The sequence below is a fragment of the Pantherophis guttatus genome, chromosome 9 (assembly GCF_059756535.1).
Source record: "Pantherophis guttatus breed Tessera chromosome 9, ASM5975653v1, whole genome shotgun sequence".
Lineage (NCBI taxonomy): Eukaryota > Metazoa > Chordata > Lepidosauria > Squamata > Colubridae > Pantherophis > Pantherophis guttatus.
Window position 1 is genome coordinate 890,959 of NC_142071.1, and position 13,774 is coordinate 904,732.

General features: G+C 50.0%; 1 protein-coding gene across 1 annotated transcript; it reads left to right on the forward strand.

The window, feature by feature from the left end:
• Positions 1-1,047: 1,047 nt before the first annotated feature.
• On the forward strand, positions 1,048-11,219 carry DDX56 (DEAD-box helicase 56). The gene is made up of 14 exons (XM_034430737.3): positions 1,048-1,149; positions 1,223-1,384; positions 2,433-2,593; positions 3,195-3,365; positions 5,359-5,449; positions 5,659-5,903; positions 6,340-6,462; positions 6,606-6,719; positions 7,821-7,915; positions 8,103-8,179; positions 9,080-9,169; positions 9,304-9,409; positions 9,689-9,768; positions 9,919-11,219. Exons 1-14 carry the CDS (start codon positions 1,096-1,098, stop codon positions 9,988-9,990), a joined length of 1,641 nt encoding a protein of 546 aa, XP_034286628.2. The 5' UTR covers positions 1,048-1,095; the 3' UTR covers positions 9,991-11,219.
• The last annotated feature ends 2,555 nt before the right edge of the window (positions 11,220-13,774 follow it).

A 13,774-nucleotide genomic window follows, 5' to 3' on the forward strand; every position in this document is an offset into this window, starting at 1 on the left:
GTAGTCCTTGACTTACGACCATTCATTTAGTGGCCCAAATTGCACCGGCACTGAAAAAAAGGGACCTAGCCTTTTTCATAAGGAGTGTTGCAGCATCTCCCCCCACCCCGTGGTCAGAGGATCAGAATTGGGATGCTTGGCAACTGACTGGTATTTATGATGGTTGCAGTTTCCCAGGGTCACGTGATCCCCTGTTGCGACCTGACATGCACATCAATGAGGAAGCAAGATTGACTTAGCAACTATGTTACTCGACTCCAGCGATTCACTTGACTGACAAGAAGTCATCAAAAGTGGCAAAACTGACTTAACAGCTGTCTTCCTTAGCAACATATTTTGGTGTGTGAATTGTAAATCGACCCGTGTATAAAAAAACCGTAGCCCCCTTCTCCCATCACAGGTAAAGGGAGCCGTGTGTGTTGTGACCCTGGTACAGCCAGATCCTTGGTGTTGAGTTGTGCTCTGAAATAAGCCCTTGGCAAGAGCCCTGCGCCTTCTTCACAGCCCCCTCTAAGCGGTTTTCAGAGTCCGCCTGTGGCCCCCAACATCTGGGCCCTGGTGCCTTGGTGCTCTGAGCTCGACCTTGCGATACCTAATGAAACGGGTGGCAAGAAAACGACCAAGCTTGGAAAGTACCCAGGAAGCTTCATTGTAACCCTGAGCTACAAACAGGCTCCTTTATTGGCCTCTGAAATCCGTCGCAAGGAATCGGCCGCGGGTGTTGGGTGTGGGCCGAAGGCTTTGGAAGCCCCACTTGGTGCAAGGGAATGGCCCCGGGCGGTTCCCAGGAGCGCCTGCAGCCTAAGTCCGGATCCCCTGGGGCCCTCTGGGCAGCCTGCAAGGGGCTCCGGGTTTTGCAAGGCGACCAAAGAAAAGGCGGCATCCCCTGCATGGGAACAGGGAGCAGCCTCGGCCGAAGGAGCAGGAAGGCTCCGCGCTCCCCCAAACCAGCGGGGAGAAAGCTGCCAACAGCCTGTCGTGTCGTTCGCTCGCCAGCCATCAGAGGGAGCCGTGGCGGTGCTGGGACGCTCTGCTCGGGCGGCTCTATGACCGCGCCCTACGACCCCACCGGCCGCTTCCGGCAGCGGCGAAAGCATGGCGGCGGAGGGGAGCTTCGGCCAGATGGGCCTGGACGCGCGGCTCCTGCAGGTAGAGGCCGGGCGGGCGGGCGGGGTCCCCGGCGGCGCGGGTGGTGCTGAGCGGGCGTGTTTGTTCCCGGCAGGCGGTGGCCGAGCTGGGCTGGGCGGCGCCGACCCCGATCCAGGAGAAAGCGGTGCCGCTGGCGCTGGAGGGGAAGGACCTGCTGGCCAGGGCCCGCACGGGCTCCGGGAAGACGGGCGCCTACGCCCTGCCCCTGCTGCAGCGCCTGCTGGACGCCAAGGCGGTGAGTGGCCGCGAGGGCCTTTGGGAGCCTCCCTGGGGTGGGGGGTGGGGGGCCCCCCTCTGCCGGCCTCGCCTGACGCCCCTCCCCCCTTTCCCTCTCCCCCCTCCCTTCTCTCCCCCTCCCTTCCCCCTCTCTTCTCCCTTCCCCCTCCCCTTCTCTTCTCCCCCTCCCTTTCCCCCCTCCCTTTCTCCCTCCCTTTCCCCCCTCCCTTCTCCCTCTCTTCTTCTCCCCCTTTCCCCCCTCCCTTTCCCCTTCTCCCTTCTCCCCCCCTTCTCCCCCTCCCCTCACTCTCCCTCCCTTTCCCCCCTCCCTTCTCCTTCTCTTCTCCCCCCTCCCTTCTCTCCCCCTCCCTTCCCTTCTCTCCCTCCCCACTCCCTTCTTCCCCTCCCTTCACTCCCCCTCCCTTTCCCCCCCTCCCTTCTCCCCCCTCTTCTCCCCCCTCCCTTCTCTCCCCCTCCCTTCCCTTCTCTCCCTCCCCACTCCCCCTTCCTTTCCCCCTCTCCTCCCCCTCCCTTCCCTCTCCCTTTCCCCTCTCCTCTCCCTCCCTTCTCCCCCCTCCCTTCTCCCCCCTCCCTTCACTCCCCCTCCCTTTCCCCCTCTCCTCCCCCTCCCTTCCCTCTCCCTTTCCCCTCTCCTCCCCCTCCCTTTCCCCCCTCCCTTTCTCCCTCTCTTCTCCCCTCTCTTCTTCTCCCCTCTCCCTTCTCCCTTCTCCCCCCTTCTCCCCCTCCCTTCACTCTCCCTCCCTTCTCTCCCCCTCCCTTCACTCCCCCTCCCTTTCCCCCTCCCTTCTCCCTTTCCCCTCCCCCTCCCTTCTCTTCTCCCCCTCCCTTTCTCCCCTCCCTTTCTTCCTCTCTTCTTCTCCCCCTCCCTTTCCCCCTCCCTTCTCCCCTCTCTTCTTCTCTCTCCCTTCTCCCTCCCTTCTCCCCCTCTCTTCTTCTCCCCCCTTCCTTCTCCCTTCTCCGCCCCTTCTCCCCCTCCCTTCACTCTCCCTCCCTTTCCCCCTCTCTTCTTCTCCCCCCTCTTCTCCCCCCTCCCTTCTCCCTTGCAGGCAGCACTGGTGGCAGAACAGGCGGTGCGGGGCCTGGTGCTGGTGCCCACCAAGGAGCTGGCCCGGCAGGCGCTGCAAATGCTTCGGCGCCTGGCCGCCTACTGCGCTCGGGACGTGCGCGCCGTCAACCTGGCCGGTCCAGAGGACATGACCGCCCAGAGGTGAGCAGAGCCTGCATGGGAGGAGGCTGGAACCCCCTTGGTCGGTGTCGCTTCGGGGTGTAGGGAGGCCCCGCCTCCCCTCCCAAGAATGAAATATTTGGGGGAATGTTAAAAAAGGCAGAATATTATATTCCCCCATAATATATATTTATATATAAATATATATATAAATAATACAAATATATATATAATATATATAAATATGTTATATATATATATATTAATTTATATATATATATATATTATATTTATATATATAAATATATTTATATATATAAATATATTATATTTATATATATAAATATATAAGGCAGGGCGTTATTTTCAGGGAAACATGGTATAATTACATGGACTGTGTATATATTTACTTCTACTGTTCTCATCATATGCTAAATAAATAGTTTTGTTTGCATTTTAATATAATCACAATTCTTAATAAAAATTATATATATAAAAAGACGAAAGATTTCCCACCTGGATGATGCCACTGAGTTGGCCTCGGCTTATCTGACACTGATCGTTCCCAGCATTCTTTCAGAGGGAGGTACCTGGGATTCCTCCAGCGTTTGGTCTTTACGCCTCCAGTTTTTTTGCCTTGCAGACCCCTCTTGATGGAGAGACCAGATGTGGTGATAGGAACACCCTCGCGGGTTTTGGCACATGTACAGGTGCAAAACTTGAGGCTGCAGAATTCGTTAGAAATTTTGGTGATAGACGAGGCCGACTTGCTTTTTTCATTTGGCTTTGAGGAAGACTTGAAGAATCTTCTCTGGTGAGTCCTGACTCTGAAATGCTGGGATTCTACAGCTCATATAATTTCTATTCAGAAATTTAATTACAATGGTAAAAACTAAGATGCGAGCAGAGAGAAAGGGAATAGGAAAAAAAATAATGAAAAATATAAGAGAAAATGAAGGAAGAGAAAGAAAATAGAAGGGTTTTCACCCCGTTACATTGGCCCATCCCAACTGGTCAGGTAATTGACATTGTCAATTAATGAGGTCCAAAAGACCTGTCTGTTGTTTGCCATCCATCCGTCTGTCTCCCAGTGGAACAGTCTGCCCTCCATCCATTTTTTAAAAATTAAGGATTCCTTATTTTAGCTTGCCTTAGCAGCTTCTTCATTGTTTAACAAGAAGAAATTCCCAAAATGGTACAGATCTTCAAAAAAGGAATAACAGACTGTGGCTAAAGAAGAGCCTCTTTTAGCTTAATAAAGATTAATAAAGATTAAAAAGATTAAGGTAGTCTTCAATTTACGTCCACAACTGACCCCAAAATTTCTGTTGCTAAGTGACAAATTATTCTTTTTTTTATAAAGTTTTTTATTTTTCATAAACACATTTACATGTACAGTCATTTCTATCATTTTTCATTCATCTTTTCTTTTAACTTTCATTTTTCATTTTTACTTTTTCGGGGCTGCTCTTTTACCCTTCTGTTTCTCCTCCTCCTTCTTCCTTTGTTCTTCCTCTCCTTCTCTTTCCTACTTCCCCTTCTCTTCCCCCACTCCTCTCTTCTTCCCCCCCTTCTATAACCTTCTCTATTCCTCTTTCCCCTCCCTCTTCTTCCTCTCCTTTTCCCTTCTTTCTCCTCTCCTCTCTTTTCCCTTCCTCTCTCTCTACTCCTTCCCCTCTCTCCTGTTGTTTCCCTTTTTAGTTCAATCTAAAGTGGTATTCGAGCAGCCCCGATTTCCTAATTATCTTTTTTCTCATTTCAATTTCTTATTCAATTATTATTTTTATTTCATCATTTGCGTACATTTTTATAATATCTCACTTTTTTCCTCTCCCGCTTTCTCCTTTTACTTGGCATCATCTGGGTATCTATTTTTCTAATTGTTTTTTCCCATCTATTCGCTATCTATTTTATCTCTATGTCCTTATTCATATTTCTTTTCTAACCAATCATAAAATTTATCCCATGTCTTGAAATACATCGACTCCTCTTTATCTTTTATTCTCAATGTTAATCTATTCATTTCTGCACATTCTAAAATTTTCTTTATATCTCCTTCCAAAGGAATTTTATCTGCTTTCCAGTTTTGCGCAAATACAATTCTAGCCACTGTTATTATATGAATAATCAAATATATATCTTCTTTGCTATAATTTTCTGGTAAAATTCCCAATAAGAATATCTCTGGTTTTAACTCTGTATGTTGCTGCAACATTCCCTCTAACCATGTTTGTATTTTCACCCAATATTGTTTTGCTTCTTTACACAACCACCACAGTATGATCCCGGCAACTGATGACATTTCCAACACTTAGCTGATTTATCTGAAAACACCTTAGCTAATCTTTCTGGTGGCATATGCCACCTCTAAAGCATCTTATACAGGTTTTCTTTATAGGCTGTTGCCATTGTTAATTTATAATTTCTTTCCCAAAGTTGTTGCCATTTGCGTGACAAATTATTCTATGAGGGTAACTTGGAGGAAGTGATCTTAAATTTAATGAGTTAATTGCAGTTGGTTGGAATTTTACTGATCTGAAAGACTTTTAAGAGGAAGTTTTTTTAAAAAAACTATATTAGAATGTTTTGATTTTAGAAATGCTTTTAAAGAGATAGTTCCATTTATTCTGTGATAACATTAAATCTATTGTGTGATTTGTTATTTTACGCAAGAGTAGTTAGACTAAAGTATTCTGCGTCCATTGTCTCGGAGGCATTTCGTTCTCTCCTGCTGGTGAGGCATGGTGGGCTTTGGGTTTGATGTGCCATCCCATTCGTAGGGCTGATGCAGTCTTGTTTCCCTGCAGCCATTTGCCCAAGATCTACCAGACCTTCATCATGTCAGCTACCTTCAACGAGGATGTGCAGACACTGAAGGAGTTGGTGCTGCACAACCCGGTAAGGAATGGCGGATTGGATATTTGGGGTGGGGGTGGGGACAGATGGTTTGGTACTTGCCTGGTTTACAGGTTTTGTACTGCAGATTGCCAACCCTGAATTTGGTTTGGCTTCGGCCTAGCTGTGGTGGCATAGAGCCCGGGAGAAGCCATCTCTCCTGCGTTCTTTGGGTGGTGTGATAGGCAGGATTTCATGTTCCTCTTCCGCAGGTGACTCTCAGGCTGCAAGAAGCACCGTTGCCAGATAGCTCCCAGCTGAGTCAGTTCCAGATCCAGTGCGAGACTGAAGAGGATAAATTCTTGCTCCTCTATGCCCTCCTGAAGCTTTCCCTGGTGCGGGGAAAAGTCCTCCTCTTTGTCAACAGGATCGACCGCTGCTACCGCCTCAAACTCTTCCTGGAGCAGTTTGGGATCGCTGCTTGTGTCCTCAACTCAGAGCTGCCTGCTCAGTCCCGGTGAGCCTCAACAAGCCGGGGCCGGGGGTGGGTCAGGAAGGGCCAATATTTCCTGGACAGGGAGCAGTTGTATTCCCAGGAAATGCCATGCTTCCTCACTACGCTTCGGATGCTTCTGGATTGAAAGGATTACCCAGCAATAAATCGTTCCCCGGGAGATGCTGGAAAGTGTTAACATTCTTGGAGGACTTCATGACCACAGAACGCCATTGACGTTGCTAGTTTCCAGCCAATACCTGTTTCACTTGTACATATTTTAATCTTGTATTTTATATTTTACATTTTTTGTCATCCAGCGTGCCTTATTGTAATTGGGATGCTTCTGGCACGAATAAACAGAAGAAAGCATGCTTCCAGCTGCTGGGAAGGGGGTTGGGGCTTGATGATCTCAGGGGTTTGGAAATAACCTTCCATGGCTGGTCTGATATTCTTCCAGGTGCCACATCATCAGCCAGTTCAATCGGGGCATCTACAGTTACATCATTGCCACAGATGAGCAGGACCTGGCAGAACCAGAGGAGACTGGCAGGAAAAGGAAGAAGGGCACCAAAGGAGAAAAGTGAGTCCCCCCCCCTCCAAAAAAAATCTTCATATTGATCATGTGAGAGTGAATTAAAGAGGCCTCGGGGTTTCTCCTTTGGCCGGACAGTAGTAGCCCCCTTTGACCTCACCTCTCATCTGTGCTTCTGCTTTGCCTTTCAGGGGCAAAGATCAGGAATACGGGGTCTCCCGAGGCATCGACTTCCACAACGTGTCCGCGGTCTTCAACTTCGATTTCCCCCCCTCCTTCGAATCCTACATCCACCGAGCAGGCAGGTGAGTGGCGGCTGCAGCCAAACCCAGGAGGGTCTCCTTCGCAGAAATGTGGCCGTGCGGGAATGCTCAGCTCCTCTCGAGGTTGTAGCCTCGCATGCCAGACGGGGGCCATTTTGGTAATAAATCGGGCGCGTGATTTCGCTTCTGGGTCCCTTTGAAAAAGCAAATTCTATTGCTTTTGGAACCTGTGGAGGTTTTTTTTTTAAATAAGGAGTGGAGAATGCTTCTATGTTCCACACAACTTTGTTTCCTTAGAACAGAGGTGTCAAACTCGATTTCATTGTGGGCCGCATCAGGGTTGTCTTCAATCTCGGGGGGTCAGGGGTGTATGTGGCCAGCTTAACATCATTTGTGTTGGCACCTGCCAGTGAAAACGGAGCTTGGGAGGGCTGAATGCGGGAGGGTTCCCAAACTCCATTTTCAGGGTTGCAGGAGACACTCACAGCTGAAAATCAGCTTGGGAGCCCGTTTTTGCTGACACAGGCACCGTGGGTTGATCCTTCACTGTTTCCAGGGCGTCCACATGGGCCAGATCTAAACAGAGTTTGACACCCCTGCCTTAGAAGCATTTCCCTGCCCTCTTCCCACTTAAGGTCTTGCTAAGTACTTTCCCCAGGTAGCAAGAACTCACATTCTTTGCTCTGAGTGGAGGTTTCTGGTTCTATGTGAACATTCCAAGGGCTTCTGCTTAACACAGGTTTCCCACAGGCCTGTTTGGCTCTTCCTGTGACTAAAATGTGGGTGGGATGCAGTTTTCCACATTCTCCTGAGTCTTCATTTGGGCCTCAGAGAGAGAGGTGGAAGCACCCAGATCTTAATTGTCTTTGAAGAGGATTGAACAAGAAACAATTGCAAATAGCAATATAAAACCATTGAAAATCCCCACAGATTTCCGTGTAGACAAAGTGCTTGAAGTTCTCACACTCTTTTTTTTTTGTTTTGTTTTTTTTGGGACTGGCAGCAGCTGCCACCTTAGCCTCCCTCTGCCGTTCCCCCTTCGTTCTCTGAGGCATAAGGGCTTCCTCTGGCTGAGCCTCGAAGCCCTCGTTCGCCTTGGGGTTTCGAGATGTTGGCGCGTCAGCTGTTGACTCTCTCTTGCAGGACAGCCCGTGTTCAGAACCCAGGCACTGTCCTGACCTTCGTCTTGCCCTCTGAGAGGCTTCTGCTTGCCAAGATTGAAGAGGTGCTCACAGCCGGTGGGTGAGGGAACGTTTGGGGGTCCAGGGAAGAGGGTGGGTGTCCCCAAGGCTCTATAGAAGTCAGCCAGAGCACTGAGGGCCGGGTGTCTTGGTATCTCGCTCCCTGGCCAGCTTTGGGGGCCACAGTGTGTTGTGAGTGATGCCTGCCTTTCCCCCAAACTCATTACTTTTGTTGGTCCCTTAGAGAGCGCAAGCAAGTACACCTTGACGCCCTACCAGTTCCGGATGGAGGAGATCGAGGGACTCCGCTACCGCTGCCAGGTAAGAGCAGCTTTGCATGGAGGAGACCGAGATGGGGGTCCTCAGGGAAAGACATGGCTGAGTTGAAGAGCAGCTGCTGTTCTGCTGTTGTTGCACAATTGCAAGCAAGAGCTGCATGGCCACTGCTGTCTCCTGGGGGGCGGAAATGAAAGCTGGGGCCCTTGCTGAGAATCGTGAGCATTGAGTGCTTGCCATCAGGGTTTCAACAGAAACTTTCTGGAAAAGAAAGTTGTTTTCTGTAGCAGGTGGCCAAGCATTAGCGGGAATCCAGGCCAAATATAGTAGAATATAGAGAGACGTGATAGAAAACCACGGAGGCCTTAACGCAGCAGCCTGAGCAAAATGTGTGTCGTCTTCTGACACCTCTTGCTGCCTCCCCTCCTTCCTCCCCTCCCTTCTACAGTGGTTGGATTAAGGCAGGGGTCGGCAACCTTAAATACTCAGAGCCATTTGGACCCATTTCCCACAGAAAAGAAAACACCGGGAGCCACAAACCTGGGTGGGCGTGGCCAACTCAACGTCACTCACTTCCACTAGTCACATGATCCCCCCTAGCCACGCCTACCCAGCCACTCATTAGGGCAGAGAACCAGTTGTTAAAAAACACTGGGAATCACAAAATCCTTTTGACATCTCTCTCCCTCTCTCTCTGTATCTCTCTGTCTCTGCCCTGGCTGCTTCTCCATCCCCCGCCGTCGCCCTTACCTTCTCAGGTGGAGGCGAGGAGTGACTGGGAGGGGAGGGCAAGGGGCGGGGCCAGCCAATGGTGGGATCACCTGACAGGGAGCCACAGCAGAGGGCCCAAAGAGCTGCATGCAGCTCCGGAGCTGCAGGTTGCTGACCCCTAGTTTAGGGCATTAAGCATCATTAAGCCTCTGGCACTTTCTCTCCTGCCCCCAGGATGCCATGCGGTCGATCACCAAGCAGGCTATTAAAGAAGCTCGACTCCGTGAAATCAAAGAAGAATTGCTCAACTCAGAGAAGCTCAAGGTACCTTGTGTGGGGCAGAGAAGCTGGCCCCAATCCCTCCACCCCCCCGCTCCCTTCTCCCTCCCAGTCGTAGCACCCGTCCAGTTCTGCGTTTGACGGAGGCTGATCAGCCCGTTGGGCCCTTTCTCTCTCAGACGTACTTTGAAGACAATCCCCGCGATCTGAATTTGCTGCGCCATGACAAGCCCCTTCACCCGGCCATCGTTAAGCCTCACCTGCGCAACGTCCCAGAATACTTGGGTAGGGGTCGCGTTTTGGAGGGGCGCCTCCACTGAGGGGAGGGGAGGAGACCGCCCTGCATTTAGGACGGACGTGTGACGCTTCCCTCTTTCCAGTATATACGGGCGTTTCTCTTTCTAAATGGGCTTTTGACCTTCTGGAGTTTTGGTAGAAGGATTCACTGGGTTTCCCAAGGAAGCGGAAGCACGTGGGGGGGGGGGGGTGTGATGGGCAGGGCCAGGAGAGAAGGGGGCAGGGAGGGCTGCCATTCTGGAAGCTGACAGGCTCTTCCTCTTGCAGTCCCTCAGGGTCTCCGGCCAGCAGTTCCAGCCCTCGCTGGGAAACGCAAGCGGCGGAAATGCCCAGCCTCCACGAGCAAGGTTGGTGGTCTCTTCTTCTCTCCCCCCTGTCAAAATTCCCATTTCCAGGACAGCCACTCGAGCCTGGCAGCTGAGTGCTTGGGTTGGAGCCCTCTGAGCGGTGTGGCTCAGGTCGTCCTGAGGGGGCTGATGCCACGGCTTTCTTTGCAGGGCCAGCGGAACCCCTTGCACAGCTTCAAGAACACCAGGAAGAAATTTCGGACCTTGGCAAAGCCCAAATAAGCCTCCGGAGGCCTTGGTTCCCACCAGCCGTGGAATGAGTGAAAGTGACAGAGACTGGTTTCCATCTCCCAGATGTCAGAAGCGCCATAAAGCTGCTCTCTCCCGTTTTCAGCTTTTCAAAGAGTCACTGGGCTCCTCTTTGCCAAACTCCCTGGCTAAATAAATTGACAAAACCCCGTTTCATGAGGAAGCTCATGCTAACTCCGGACTTCTGCCGCGTCAGATGCTCTTGTGCGGATGGGATTTAAAGTGGCAGGCAAGTGGGGCAGGGCATCCCGCCAACAACTCAGCCTCGTGATAAGCAGCGCCTGGAATTGCTCAGGGAAGCACACCAGGAATCGGTACAGGTCAATGGAGCAAAGGCGTACACCCTCTTCATATAAATAAAATTACATGCGTGGGATTGCGTGTAGGGCGGTGTGAAACTGCCGGTCGGCCTGTTGCCAGAAAAGGTCCCGTTCTTCCCAGAAGTCTGAAGCTGCCGACCCCAGGGCAGCTTGCCAACGAGTGGGCTGGGATGGCAGCTGGTGGACTCTTGCCCGGGCTGGTGGCTTTATCAGGCGTCAAGGCCAGGACACGATCGTAAACCTTGAAATGGCAGGATAAGAAGCTCAGGGTGTTGCCTTGCGTGGCCTGGCCTGATGTGACGTTGCACAGCAAGGATCAGGAGGGCAAGCAGGGCCCAGAAAAGCCCCCTCCCCCCTTCCACTTTTGAGTGTCTTGCTGTGCTCCATCTTTCGTACAGCCCCCAAATTTCACCCAGCAAGGGGGGAAGGAATTTTGCCATTATATTAAAGGGCCATTAGAGCTATTTTGGTGCAGTGTTCCAGAGAGGAGGCAGGAAAAGGCTGGGGTAGCCTGGGCTTTCGGCAAATGATCATGTCAGGAAGGCAGATGGCCAGGCCATTCGGTGGGGCTTGGTGTCCTTGGATGGAAGGGGAAAGGGCCACCTTCACTGGAAGATCACTTCTGGATTTTGTGCTTGGGATGAAAAAAAGAAAATGAAATTCTTTGGTTTTGCCGATCCGATAAATTTGTTATGGAAATGGCTAATATGTAAACCTAAGCTGAGGCTGTAATGTTATTTCTACTGTGCTTAAAAGAGTCAGAACTCAACACTTTCACCTCCCATTTTCTCTTCCCTTTTTCTTTCCCCTACTTTCCCATTAATTTTTATTTTCCTTTGTGTTTTATATTTTGATAAACTAATAAAACTAACTCGTGAAAAAGGAAGGTTTGGCATGTGAGGCTTGGTGTCCTTGGATGGAAGGGAAAAGGGCTATTGAGGGACCCCAGAATCCGGTCCTTGCTCAGTCCAAGAAGGCCAATTAAAGGAGCACCCTGGACAAGTGGCTCTCGGGCCTCCCTTCGAAAAGATCCAATATCCAAACAGTATTAAAACTCTCTCTTTTGCTGAAAAGTGACAGGTGGAAGCCATTTTCTGTGCCCTGTTTAAATATGTAGCACCTATGCTTGCTGCAAAGAAATCCTGTTGAAAATTACCTTTGAAAACCAATTCTGCGGAAGTGAGCAATATTGGTTGGAGCAAGTCTGGTTCTTTTCTGCCTGCAATAACAAAATCGGGTTCATTTTGGGAGCTTTTAGATGCTTTACCTTCTTAGCCTACTTGCCTGTCCAGTGGTTAAAAAAACACAGGTTCCGTAAAGTATGGTGAAAAAAACCCCTCAGCACGCAAAAGCAGTAACCAAGTTTATTTATCCTGATATTGGTAGTAATTGACCACCTTAAAGTGTTGCAGAAAGGAATTTTTGTTGGAGCTGATGCTCCGTGCTCCCCATCACCCTTTAAGTAGCATGCAGCTCCACCCCAGTGCAACCACTCAATTATCCTCCCTCTCCCTCCCCAATCCATCGCAAGCTGCTCCAGTTACGTCTTTCCTTAAAGTGATGGACGGTGAGAACTGCTTCAGTGCATGCCCCTGAAGTGGAAGGGAGAGGCATGCCTCGGGGCTGATGATCCAGCAGAGCAGGCACACACGAAGGGTCGTCGGCAAAAGCGTGCAGCAGCGGAACGGCGATCCCCTCACAAATGGCCCCATCGCAGCCCCCTCTACCAGGGAGACGGTGTCTAAAACATAGGAACAATAGTGAGCGATTTAAGACGATAGAGGCCCCGTCTTGTCTGGGTGGTTTCCTCCTTGGCCTGAAGTTCCAGCAACTAACAATTGTCCTTCAGTTTCTCCATTTTAAATAATAATAATAATAATTTTATTTCTATACCACCCTTCTCCCGAAGGACTCAGGGCGGTGTACAGCCTATTTAAAAACACAAGACAAACATCAATTTAAAATTTAAAATTATTAAATAAAATTGGCTCCATTTAAAACCCCAGAAATTTTAAATACCCCAATTTAAAATTATGTCGATAGCCCAGCCTGGCGGAACAACAGGGTCTTCAGTGCACAGCGAAATACCCGGAGGTCGGGGATCTTACGTATTTCCGGGGGCAGTTCGTTCCACAGGGCAGGGGCTCCCACAGAGAAGGCCCTCCCCCTGGGTGTTGCCAGCCGACATAACTTGGCCGATGGCACCCTGAGGAGACCCTCTCTGTGGGAGCGAACTGGCCGGTGGGAGGCTACTGGTGGCAGAAGTCGGTCTCGGAGGTATCCCTTAAATCCCTTGAGCCTATTTTATTTCAGTTGTTTTGCTGGTGATAGTTCAAAACCATCCCATTTTCTTTGGCAATAGAGTGATGTGGCTTTATCGAGATAACCGGCTTTCGCCCATCATCCTCCATAGGAGGAGAGTATGTCTCACAAGGTCAGTCCAAGCAGGGATGCTTTGTTTTCAAGCTCGCCCTGGCCTTGCACCTCCCTCTCCTTATCTCGCTGTTCTCTTTGTGTTGTGCCTCTGACCATGACCATTGCCCTTCGCTGCCGCAACCCTCCCTCCCTTCCGCACTGCCTTAACAGGATACCTGCCCAGCTGAGGCTGTCCCCTCACCTCCCACCTTTTTTTTTTTTTTTTAATTAGATTTATATGCCGCCCTTCTCCGGAGACTCAGGGCGGCTTACAATGCGCTAAGCAACAGCCTTCATCCTTTTGTATATTTATACAAAGTCAGCTTATTGCCCCCACAACTGGGTCCTCAATTTACCTACCTTAGAAAGGATGGAAGGCTGAGTCGACCTTGAGCCTGGTAAGATTCGAACCTGCAGTAATTGCAGGCAGCTGGTCTTAATAACCAGCTTAATAACAGGGTGCCTTAAACCACTGTACTACCAAGGCTCACCGCTTCCTTCAGCTGTTGGGGCTGCTTGACTTGGTGGAAGCCGACCCATTTCCCCCCTTCTTCTCCCTTCCAAAGCTTGTGCACCGAGGCCCTAGAAGCCAAATCAAAGGACCCCTTTCCTCTGCGGAGCCCTGCTGGCAGCCCAGACGGTGGTCCCGTTTGCCGTATATTATGTTGAGTGCTGTTAGGGTTATTGGCAGGTGGATCACAGTGCTGGCTTGAGTTTTACCTCTAATCCAGAGGTTCCTCAAACTTGGCAGCTTTAAGACTTGTGGACTTGTGGTCTCTACGAAAAGAGAATAAAATAAGAAACATCTTGATTTATGTAGGAAAAACCTGGCTGAGAGAAAAATACACATAAAAACCTACAAAAAGAGAATAATATATATATATTATTATTGCTCCTAGAAGCACGAAGCCGAAAACACCAGCCTGAAGATGACGAATGAGACTTCGTTGAAGCAGCGAAAACCTCAGAAAACACACACACACACACACACACACACACACACACATATATGTGTATGTGTG

Excerpts from the sequence above, each read along its gene's own strand:
- DDX56 (XM_034430737.3), top strand. The coding sequence starts at position 1,096 with ATGGCGGCGGAGGGGAGCTTCGGCCAGATGGGCCTGGACGCGCGGCTC. Across the intron at positions 1,385-2,432 it reads GCCTGCTGGACGCCAAGGCG|GCAGCACTGGTGGCAGAACA; the intron begins GTGAGTGGCCGC and ends TCTCCCTTGCAG. Across the intron at positions 8,180-9,079 it reads GACTCCGCTACCGCTGCCAG|GATGCCATGCGGTCGATCAC; the intron begins GTAAGAGCAGCT and ends TCCTGCCCCCAG.